This window comes from Myotis myotis, unplaced genomic scaffold (assembly GCF_014108235.1).
Source record: "Myotis myotis isolate mMyoMyo1 unplaced genomic scaffold, mMyoMyo1.p scaffold_m19_p_2, whole genome shotgun sequence".
NCBI lineage: Eukaryota > Metazoa > Chordata > Mammalia > Chiroptera > Vespertilionidae > Myotis > Myotis myotis.
In genome coordinates this window covers 83,383,102-83,395,442 of record NW_023416324.1, presented here as the reverse complement: position 1 = coordinate 83,395,442, position 12,341 = coordinate 83,383,102, and the positions used below count along the sequence as shown (strand labels likewise).

At 40.7% G+C, this 12,341-nt stretch overlaps 1 protein-coding gene across 3 annotated transcripts in view; it reads left to right on the top strand.

Moving 5' to 3' along the window:
• The first annotated feature begins 10,051 nt into the window (after positions 1 to 10,051).
• Positions 10,052 to 12,341, top strand: part of PHACTR1 (phosphatase and actin regulator 1) — a 500,199-nt gene continuing 497,909 nt past the window's right edge. Inside the window, exons 1-2 of one of the 3 annotated variants that reach the window (XM_036350306.1) lie at positions 10,052 to 10,228; positions 11,997 to 12,176. In XM_036350306.1, the coding sequence (XP_036206199.1) occupies positions 12,047 to 12,176 (130 nt within the window). In that variant the 5' untranslated portion in view covers positions 10,052 to 10,228; positions 11,997 to 12,046. Of the gene's footprint in view, positions 10,229 to 10,776; positions 10,866 to 11,996; positions 12,177 to 12,341 lie in introns of those variants that run through there. The other 2 variants (XM_036350310.1, XM_036350308.1) reach the window with 2 other exon arrangements.

Genomic DNA, 12,341 nt, shown 5'->3' with positions numbered 1-12,341 from the left:
TTGTGGTCTATCTTTGAAAATGTCCTATGTGCACTTGAAAAGAATATATATTCTGTAGCATTGGGGTGAAATGTTTTGAAGATGTCAATTAAGTTCATCTTAACTAGTGAGTCATTTAGGATTGCTGTTTCTTTGTTGATTTTTTTCTAGAGGATTTATCCAGTGATGTCAGTGGGATATTAAAGTCCCTTACTATGATTGTATTGCTGTTGATTTCTCCTTTGATATCTTTCAGAAGTTTTCTTATGTATTTGGGTGCTCCTGTATTGGGAGCATATGTTTACCAGAGTTATATCCTCTTGTTGTATCAATCCCTTTAGTTTTATGAAGTCACCCTCCTTATCTCCTGTTATGGCCTTCACTTTGAGGTCTATTTTGTTAGATATAAGTATTGCTACCCCAGATTTTTTTTTCATTTCCATTTGCTTGAAATATATTTTCCCATCCCTTCACTTCCAGTCTGTGTGAATCCCTTGTTCTGAGTTGGGTCTCTTGTAGTCAGTATATGTATGGGTCATGTCTTCTTATCCAATCAGCCATTCAATGGCTTTGATTGAGCATTTAATCAATTTATGTTCAAGGTTATTATTGATAGGTACTTATTTGTAGCCATTTTTATTCTTTATTCCTGTGTTCCTTCTTGCCTTTCCATTTCTTCTTTTTACACCAGTCCCTTTAGCATTTCTTGCATTACTGGCTTGGTAGTGATAAACTTTCTTAGCCTTTTTTTTTGTCTGTGAAGCTCCTGATTTCCCCTTCAATTTTGAATGATAGCCTTGATGGATAGAGTATTCTTGGATTCAGTCCCTTGCTATGTATCACTTTGTATACTTCATTCCATTCCCTTCTGGCCTGATCTGTTTCTTTTGAGAAATCAGTTGATAGTCTAATGAGAAATCCCTTGTAGGTAACTTTCTGTCTCTTTCTTGCAGCCCTTAAGCTTCTGTCTTTGTCATTAATGTTTGCCATTGTAATTATGACATGTATTGGTGTAGGTCTTTTTTGGGTTCATCTTGTTTGAGACTCTGTGTTTGTGTGACTTTTTTCTTCCCCAAATCAGGGAAGTTTTCTGTCATTATTTCTTCAAATAGGTTTTCTCATCCTTGCTCTTTTTCTGGCACCCCTAGTACACATACGTTACTTCATTTCATGTTGTCCCAAATCTCCCTTAGACTCTCCTCCTGCTTTCTAATTTTTTTCTCCAATTGCTGTGCAGTTTGGGTGTGTTTGTCTGCCCTGTCTTCGAATTCAGTCCTCTGCTTCTTCTAGTCTACTGTTGAAACCTTCCATAGGTTTTTTTTTTTTTATTGTAGCTTTATCGCTTTTTATTTCCCCTTGATTCTTACATATGTTGTTGATTTTCTCATCCAGGTGGTTTAGGAACTGTATGACCCTTATTCTGAATTATTTTTTTGACATAGTGCATGCCTGTGTTTCACTTAGTTCCTTTTCTGGTGCCTTCTTTTCTTTCCTTTGGGTGTTATTTCTTTGTCTCCCCATTTTTGCTTTCACGGAAGGGTCCAGGTGCGGGGACAACTCCACATTCTTGGCAGGCAGGGAGTGCAGTCCAAGGCTTGCTGGTGGGACATGCAGGGCCCAGGAGGATGCCCCAGGCTTGGTGGGTGGGGAGCACAGTGTGAGGCTTAGCTACAAGACGTGTTGGACCCAGGACCCACACTTTGGGCTTGCCAAACAGGGTGTGCAGTTTGAGACTCACTGTTTGGACACAGTGGTCTGGTGGGAGGGGGGTCCACTCTGGGACCCACAGGAGCCCGCGTCCAGGGAGGCTGGAGTCCTGGTGTCTGTGGGTCTGCAGCTGAGGTAGCAGGTCTTTGGTCACAGTGCCTGTAGGATCCGGGGTGGTGTCTGAGGGCAATTTGGGTGGTGGTGAGGCTGGGCTTTTAGTCACAGCAGCTCTCCCCTTCAAGATGGCATGGTTTCTGTCAGAGCTGGCTGCCCCGGGAGTGATTTCAGTTGTAGCAGGGGCTCTTTATCTAGGAAAGCCCAGCACTGTCCCCCTTTATGGGCTGTCCCCCTCGGCAAGCCCCTGAAAGTCCTGCAGGATTTAACTGTCCTTCACTCACACACACATACACACCACACATCCACATATCCACACACTCCCCTTTCACTCCCTCACTAATTCATACTCTCTCCCTCACTGCTGTCCTGCTGGCCGCCATCTTCTGTAATGGTTCTCAAATTTTAATATGCATGTGAATTTCCAGAAGAAGGTTGTTACCCTTCTGATTCTGAAACAGTAGGTCTGGAGTGCAGCCCAAGATTCTCCAGTTCTCAGTGCCCAGGAAATGCTGCTGCAGCTGCTCTGTGGACACATTGAGCAGCAAGACTCTGTACCATGGGTCTTACAGTGAGGTCCACCCTTAAATACTCGGGTTTCACTTTACAAGAAGGAAGAAAAAGTCAGAGCTTTAATCAGGCCCCAATTCAATTGACTTCAGTTCTAGTAATTCTAGACTTTTGAGCAATAAGATACCTTAGACTTAGAGACTTCATAGTTTAACATCTCCATCTTATAAGTGAAGGAAAGCACCAAATCTAACATCACAGAGCAACAGATGATATCAACACCTGTGTTTTCCAGTTCACAGTCCTTACACTTACCAAAAATACAGTGATTGATAGCCTTAAATCAACACCCCTTAAATATATATCCTATCTGAGAAATCATGGGGGACAGAGGGACAATGGTTGGCTCTGGAAAGAAGCCAACAAGGGTAGCATTCTTCATGCTGAACCATAATGTTCCTCTGGACTTTCCCAAAAGAACAGAAGAGAGTGACTAGTCCACATTTCATCAATATCTTAGAAGCTAAGCAGAATTTCATGCACAACATCTCAGCCCATCTTCATCCTGAGGTTTTTTTTTCTTGGAAATTTTTTTAAAAGAGTCAGAAGTCAAGCTGCCTTTGCTTGGCCTTTGGGTCTTCGCATCTCAGATTTCAGGTTCTCACTTGCCCTCCAGGAGAACAGAACCACTGGAGTCCTCCTTGAAGAACAGGCAGTAATGGTGACAGCCCATCCCCAGTGCCTATGAGACAGTCATTGCAGAGGGGCTTTTTCTCCAAACCCATGACTAATCACTCAGCTTCCTAAGGATGTGTTATAAATGTTCCCAGAGCTGCGCTGCAGCCCAGTGGGTGCTTTTTGGCTCTGTCTCACCACATATGTTATCTTCATGGTAGCTGGTCCCAAAAAGGGTTATAACTCAAGGGAATCTCTTCACAGATTCATGTCTGGCTTTAAAACAAGAAGCTCTCAAACCTGTCAAATCAGGGAAGCAGACGGCATCTCTATTGGGGGGGTACATTTTCCCTCTGGGTTTGTGAAGGTTTCCTCTGGGAGGACTCCCTCCTTTTACATTCCTGGGTCTGATAGCTGGCATGTTGGAAACCAACTCGGTGCCTGAAAAGGAGCCCTTTTCAAGGTGTACAGTTTCATGAGGTTCAGGTTGAGTCCATAGGGAGGGAGGCAAAGGAGGTGGGGGAGGTTTAATGTACACAGCATGTAGCATTAGTTGAATACTTCTGTTGGTTGCCATAGGGATGAGAAGACTTTTGAGCTTAAATCCTAGCTCCTCTGGAGCTATATTAAAAATGTGATGGTGGATTCTTGCTGTTTACCAATACCAGCTTTTCAAATAGGGGCTCTTTAAAAAATGCAGCACAGCCCAGACCTGTTTGGTTCAGTGGATAGAGCGTTGGCCTGCAGACTGAAGGGTCCTGGGTTTGATTCCGTTCAAGGGCATGTACCTGGGTTGAGGACACATCCCCAGTAGGGGGTGTGCAGGAGGCAGCTGATCGATGTTTCTCTCTCATCGATGTTTCTAACTTTCTATCCCTCTCCCTTCCTCTCTGTAAAAACCAATAAAATATATTTTTTAAAAATGCAGCACAGCCGAAACCGGTTTGGCTCAGTGGATAGAGCGTCGGCCTGCGGACTGAAAGGTCCCGGGTTCGATTCCGGTCAAGGGCATGTACCTGGGTTGTGGGCACTTCCCCAGTGGGGGATGTGCAGGAGGCAGCTGATCGATGTTTCTCTCTCATCGATGTTTCTAACTCTCTATCTCTCTCTCTCTTCCTCTCTGTAAAAAATCAATAAAATATATTAAAAAAAAAAAATGCAGCACAAATTCTTACCCTGCCAAAGAAGGTCACACTAACCTAAAAAAATGTCACTCCCAAGGCCCTAACAGCTAAACAACAGGGACTTTCCCCAGTTACCTTGGGCCCCACAACTTCCAAGCTAGTGAAACATAATGTAGTTCTGTTCCTTTCCACCCCAGCAGGAATTTGTGAAATACACACAGAAGCCTGTAAACAGGTGGTAACTCACTCAAGGCAATCATCATGGAATTGTTGTGGGAGAATATTTAAAAACCAAACAACTGGTTTATAACCAATAGCTCTTGAAACCATTTTAAATGTTAATTGTTGGAAGCATAGTGGCACCTCCTTTGTATGTTTCTCTCAGCAGCCAGCTCTCTAATTCTGTTCACTGGTGATTCAAAGTCCCAACATCAAGGCCCAACCTGCAAACTCAGTGTTAAACACCACACCAAGTTTAATTAGTGTCTACTCCTACCTTCCCCCGACCAATTTGAAAAGCTATGGAGGCATTATGCTAAGTGAAATAAGCCAGTCAGAGAAAGATAAATATCACATGATTTCACTCATTTATGGAATATAATGAACAACATAAACTGATGAACAAAAACAGATTCAGAGACAGAGAAGCATCCATCAGATCGTCAAACCTCAGAGGGAAGGTGGGGGAGGGGGGGTTAGGGGGAGAGATCACCAAAGGACTTATATGCAAGCATATAGGCTTAACCAATGGACACAGACAACAGGGGCGTGAGGGCATGACTAGGGGGGATGGGGAGTAATGTGGGGATAAAGATACATATGTAATAACTTAATCAATAATTTTTTTTTTAAAAAAAAGCAAATTAAACACATTGAAAGCTGAACACATTACATATAGTTTCCCAACTGGCATGCCAAGGTGTTGCCTCCTCAGCTCTGGACAGCTGAATCCCTGAATCTGCCTGCCTTTAGACACATTTGCTCATTTACAAATATGATCATTTTTGATGTATACTTAATATGAAAAGAGTTGAAAGAATCTAAGTTTAACTAACTTATAATGTCCTTGGGGATAGGAATTGGTCTGGTTTATTGTGTATTACCAGTAATTCATGCAATGCCTGTTGTATAGTAAATGATAAACAATTATCTGCCAATTAAATAACTATTAACAAATGATTAGTCTGAACATCTAGATTCAACATCTGTGGACCAAACCCTGTAAGAATAGAAACTTTGCATAATAAAATATATTTAAAAAAAATGCAGCTCAAATTCTTACCCTGCCAAAGAAGGTTACACTAACCTAAAAAAAGTCACTTCATTATGCAATGGGTAAAGTGCCTACTCTAGGCCAAGCATCTACATATATTATGTTTATTAATTTGGCTGAAGAAAGAGAAGATGAGCTTATGGAAAACAGTGGCCAAAATCTTACTATAGTTTAACTCCTTGTTGCAAACATCTCTCAAGAAATCCCAGTGGTGAAAAGAATAACAGATGCCCTTTTGGTGAGGACATCTTGGCATGGATCCTTTACGTTCTCTTATTTTGCATGGTTCTCCAGAAAAAGAAGATGAAGAGCTCACTAAAATCCACCTGCTCTCTATGAGGGAAAATAATTATAAAAATTACCACTCTGGGAGAACGTACTATGGACCAGGCACAATTCTAGATGCATTTTACATATTAACTCATTTAATCCTCATATATGCATACTTACCTATAACACAAGTTAGAAATACAGACAAATAGATAATTCAAGGTTAGCACTACCTCTAAGTTCATTTTGACTATTTATTTATCCCTATCTATCTCTATTCCTATCTCTGTCTCTTTCTAATCTCTACTTCAACCTACCTATATATCTATCCATCTATCTACCATCTATTCATACAGCTAATCTATCTATTGGCAATCCTCACTTTGAACAGCACTTTAGGATTATAAAAATGACAATTTCAATGACCTAAAATGACTTATATAGTCTTGATACAATTTAGAGTCACTCCCTGTGGGTTCTCACCACTATAGCCAATCTTATTTTCCGAATGTGCTTTGAAATTTCAAGAGCCATATCTTCTCTGCAGGGTCTGTATGCCTTCTGGCCCAACAGAGATTATTATTCTTTCCTTCTTCAACATATCTTTGGATACTTTTAGGTTACTATCTGGATTTTTAGGAAGACTAAAGAAACACAATTCAACTTGTGATTAGTTTTTCAGCCCCCTCCAGGATAGTTGAAAACAAATATATACAAGCACAAAAAGAACTGAGGGCAATATGATTGTCTTGCCAGAGGAAATAGTCAAATATCATTATTATATATTCTCAAATTCATGTTTAAAAAAGCTACTACTGTCAGCACATATTCTATGATTAAGAGGGATTTTCATGCCTTTCTATTTAGAGATTTGAGAGTTATAGTAAATAGAGAGTTGCTTGAGAATTCCTCATTTCCTATTCAACATTTCTTCATTTTCCTATTTCCAGATCAATTAGATAAACACTGAGATACTGATATAATTTATGACTGGTCTTTCTACCAAGTAAAGAAATTTCCATATTGTAAGCAAGATCAACTTACTAGATTCCACTTTGCAGATGGGTAAAATGACATTTTGAACTCTTGTTCTCCACTCTGTGAACCAGCCTTTCTACAAAAATCGGAAAGGGTATTTTCAGAAGTGGGCAGTGAGCAAGTAGGGGCAAAGGCTTGACTTCTCTTGGCTCTGGCCTGCCATCCTGGCCAATGCCACCGCTCTTCCAGTGTGGCTCTCCTCAGTGCGGTTTCAAGAACAGAAGACTGCATGATTGTGTTTTGAAAACTCTTCTTGCTAAGGATTGGGGAACCACTGGAAGAAGCATTTCTGGAGGCCCCCACAGGAAGATGAGATGTGGGAGAAAGCTTTATCTGCATGGAATTACACCCCTCATGCTGCAAAGTCCCATTACCCTTAGTCTAGTCCGAGAAGGGAATTCAGCAGAGTTAGAAGCAAAGTGAGAGTCCAAAATTTCCATTCTATGGTGGAGCTGGGTCCAGTGTAGCATCAGGCTAGTCACAGTCCATCAGTCCATTGTGTGGGGTCCACATGGCTCAGGGCCAGTGCAGAGGAGCACACCCCCTGCAACAAGAGAGCCAGGAGCCCAGGGGCACAAGAGGGAGGACACTACTTTGGGAATTTAAATATTCGAAATATTCCTGTGCTTGCAGTGGCCACACCTACTCAGATCAATGACCTGCTCCCAGGTATAACTGATAGAAAAGTACTTCCCCTCTTTCATGTGCATACATCTATTTGGCCTTCCCTTTGTTCCTTCCCTGTTAATCAATAACCAGGTTATTTACAATGGTATCAACGTGACCTCTTACCCAGAATATTTGGGTCTTGTGCCTTCTAGTAGAAAAAATAAGTACAATAGAAAGATAAATTAGCACAAGCTGATATTTTTACTGGTCTCTAGATTCCATCTTGAAATATACCTCCATTTTGAATTAATCAAATACTTCTCTTTCTTTTTCTATATAAATATATCTTCTTATTACCAAACTGACCAGAAAAGTATATACTTCTATGTGATTTTTTTTTTAATAATCCTAGATTATTTGTTTCAGCCTTCTAGTTCTAAACTTTCATATTGAAATGCCATCAATTAAAAGATAAAATTCTGCCCTGGCTGGTGTGGCTCAGTTACTTGGAGCATCATACACGGAAAGGGTGCAGGTTCAGGTTCAGTTACTGACCAGGGCATATCCCAAGGCTGCAGGCTCAGACTCTGGGGAGCATATGAGAGGCAACCAATCAAGTTTCTATTTCTCCCTGCCTCTCTCTAAAATCAATAAACATATCCTTGGGTGAGGACTTTAAAAATTTTCTTAAAGATAAAATTCTATTTTGGCTTTTTTTTTTTATTATTATTTCTGGCTCACTGAGATGTTAACACTGAGTTAACTTTTAGAGCTGATGGCTTGAGGATGTTTGGGGTGAGTTGTTCAATGCTGCGTGAATGTTAGTCTGAATACTTGTTCTAACTTTTCCTTCTTCTCTGTCTGGTTCTATTATACCTCAGAACAATGGGCCGTTATAAATGTTGCTTTTGAGTAGATTAAAGTTATAAAACAGAGCTGAGCTGATCAGATTTTGACACTGGCTTTTGAACATTACAATGCTTCCCCACCTTAAAAAAATTCCTCACACAGATATTCTACCTGTAACCTACAGTTATGCTCCCCAGAGTATAAAATCATTTTTTGAAGAAACAGGTTGATTTTCTTTAAAGAACCCAGTCATTAATTATTCAGTAAAATGAAGCCCCTTTTTGCAAGTGAATAATCAATTATCCTCTTTTAAAATACATTTTTTTAAAGTTGAAATTTGTCTTTCTGAGCTTTCTTAAATTATGGGCCTTTTACAGGACATTTCAAATTTCCCTTGCTTGATCAACTCTAGAAATGACTGACTTCTGAACCCATCCCCCAACCCCTGGGCATCAACTCTATTTTTCAAATTTCCAATTTAGCATCTCCTTCAATCACACATTCATTTGTGCTCACCTAAATGATTGGTGTTTGTCAGTAAATTGTGTATTCTCTCTCTCATTCTCCCCACCCCCCCCCCCCGCCCCCTTTCTCCCTCTCTCTCCTATGAGTCATTGTAATTTCAGTAGAATCACAATAGAGTTCAGAACCTCTCGCCCACACCTCACTGTAAGCTAAAGGAACCAGGAGACAGCTTTCTCTTGTAAATGTCAAGTGTTCAGCATGTCTCCATTGGGGGCTGAATAGAAATGTAACCTTAGAAAAGTTAAGTCCCTGGGTCTGGGCAAAGCTTGGAGGACGGGCACACCTCACATAGTGTGCTTTGCTTTATTGCAATTTACAGGTGTTGCATTGCATTTTTGTTTGTTGTTGTTTTTTTTTTTTTCAAATTGAAGTCAAGACCCTCTACCAGCAAAAAGATTACAACTTGCTTTATTGTGCTGGTCTTGAGTCAAACTCCCAGTATATCCAAGGCATGCCTGTATTCTGAGTCCAAAATTGACTTTTGACTTTGCTTACAAGGGCATATAATTGGTTGTTTTAGCTTCCTCTTTTGTCAAATTTAAGTCTCTGCAACACCAACTTTGTGTCTAATTTATTCTGACTGAGTAGGAAAATGCACAAGACGAACAGTCGGAGATTTTCATGTTGGGAGGGAGGAGTCTAGTGGTCTTCATTCCAAGGCTTCTCAAATGTAGCTTCTCTTAAAAACCCAACAGGTCCCACTCCACATTGTACTCGTTAGCAATTCAGCTTGGTCAACAAAGGGTGTGAGAAGGTTGTAGAAAACCCAAGGCTTGTCTTTGGCTATCATTATGCCTTTCCTGAGCAAATCTCAAGCATTGTGCCTTACTGAGTAAAATCCTTACTGAGGTTTGGTAGGGAGGATTCCAACCAGAATTAGCTCAGAAATCTAACCAAAGGTTTTTGTTTGTTGTTGTTTTGTTTTGTTTTGTTTTTGCTGTTGGGATTATTTTGCTACATTCAGACAGACAGAGAAGAATGCATTTAGACAGATTGGCATGATTTGGGCTGAAGATTTGACCAAGCAATTAAAGGCAGGAAGAGGAAGGAAGGCTAGGAAAAAGGGAGGGGGTGAAATCAAATGTGCACTCTGCATTTCACTCTAGAAAGCAGCTCACAATTATAATTACCCACCTTGCTTTGCAGCTCAGAATAAAAGTGGCCTTGCACCAAACCCCTACCCAGGCAACCGTCGTGATTAAAAAGTACTACACACCTTGGAGAGCCGAGGAGACATGAGCATAATTTCAAATGCAAATTAAATTGAGGGGGTAGTGGAGAGAACACATAAAAGACAGTAAAACAAAACCTTTCAATTTTCTTAAATTAGCCGCCTAATGTGTTTTAAAGAACAGCTCCACTCAGATCTCTTTTAGGGGTTGCATTTCATCACAATATAAAATGGGCAAATCCATCACCTTGCTCTGCTCAGTGCTCTTGAATTGGGATTGAAGGGAAAATTAGAAGCTGTTCCTTTGGGCTTGCAGGCTCGGCGTCGCGCATAGCTTTGCTTTATGCTCTGTGATGTCCTGTTGAAAGGGGCCAACAAGTGCTGGTGAGTACCTGCTAACTTTAAGACTCTTCTTTTCATACATCTTTTTGGCTTTCCTTTCTTTTGGCGGGGGGGGGGGGGGGGGGGTGAGGGGAGCTCACAAAAGATCCATGATATAATGCGTCTTTTAAAAGCTGGGAAATTTCAAACCGCTTTTTAAGCGTCTTCCAGTGACTGATTCACAGAAGGCAAGAGAGTTATTTTCAGCCTAGATGCCGATGGCTGATGTTTGAAATTATTATAGCAGGAGAATGTTTAACATGAGCTAGCTAAAAATGACCTGTCCCTATCATCCTAGACAGCATTAGGGTAAGAACTGGTGCCCCTAACAATTGCTAGACAACTTTCTTATCACATTAACTATTTAATCATGTAATTCTGTTTTAATTTCAAGTCAAACTGGGACTTGGAGCTATAAAAATATATTAAACCAAAACCATTTTTTAAATGACTAAGACACTTCTCTGCAAAAGAGATGGGCGGGGACAGGGAGATGCAGAATGGACCCACGTGATGGTTACATATAGACTTTAATGGGGATGGTTTTCTGCCAAAGTTTTACACAGGAAACCGGTCATTTTCTTCTTTTACAATAGAGGATACAAGGAGACGGAGGCTGGCGTCACCTTCTGTTGCTAAGGTAACGTGCTCTGGCCATTTTATCTGATAAAACAAGTCCAGTGGATTGTATACATTATTCATTCCTGTAATAAGCAAACAATCAAAATTGTTTACTTCCACCGGGAATATTTAGTGAGATCAAAGACTCTCTGGCTGAAATTGCTCCTGCTCTTATTGCCGGCAGTTAGCCCTTGATTTTCTTTTTCTTTTTGCAGTAAGTATGATTTGCTGTTGGGGTACCTTTGGGTATTTGTTAAAGTTTCCTCTTACTGGACTAGAAAGAGAAATAGCTGGATTAGCCTTCTGAACTTGATTTTAATGACTCTGTCTTGTTGATTCTTTCCAAAAGCATCCTGCAGAAATAGAGTAGTTCATTTGTGCAAGTGTCAGGGAAAGGCTAATATGCTAGAAGGCACCCACCGGGCTGAGCGTTTTGTAGTGAAGTGTACGGTATTAGCTTCCTGACAGGCTGGTGCAGATAATATTATGGGGATCGTTGTAATTCTGAAATAATTGTCACTGCTCTACAGACCAGAATTCTTCCTTAACAGCAACCCATGCCAGGGGTGAGCAGGTAATAATGCTGTAGCACTTTTGTAAAATGTACCGAGGGAATCGCTATAAAGGAAGGGATTCAAGGCGTTTTACAGCAAACATGTCAGCATGTGCCATAAATGCAAAGCATCTATAAGTGGAGGCTCTGGTTCCCAGGCAATTCCTGCTGCTCAAGGGGAATCGGAGCTCCCTGGATTAATTGAGGATCAGTACTACGAAAGGCTGACACTTAATGATGCCATTTATCAGACAGACCTTTAGAAAATGGACAGCATATGAACTTAACAGTATCTTTTCCAGTTAATATACAACAAGGAAAGACTGGTATGTTATCTCGCTTTAGCCTGGATCATCTGTTTTTCCTGAGTGGGATAGAGGACTTTAAATGAATGTTGGTTAATTGTGGCATTTTCTCACACAATAGGAAAGCTATGTTGAAGGGTGTTTTTAGAATTGGATGTCAGTCAAATAATGGGATATTCAAATGAGATAATTTAAATATATGTGTATATATATATACTTATAAATGCATATTTGAGATTTTTAAAATCTATTTAACAGTTTAAAGTACTGTGACTTTTTTCCTCTTTCATAGGCAAACAAGTGACTACTGTGTCTTAAAACTCTGTTTTTGAAACATCAAGGATGGATTATCCCAAAATGGATTATTTTTTGGATGTCGAGTCTGCTCACAGATTCTTGGATGTTGAGTCGGCTCACAGACTCTTGGATGTCGAGTCGGCTCAAAGATTCTTCTACAGTCAAGGAGCTCAAGGTAATACATAAAATGGGAGAAAGGGAGGAAAGCATAAGTTTGAAAGGCATCCGGGATGCTTCCCGCCTCCACCCCTCTGATGTGGCTGAGTTTGCAGGCACTGCACTTGCGGAGAGCTAGGGCACCCTGGCCTATCTGACTGAAATCAGGCTGCAATAGAGGCTC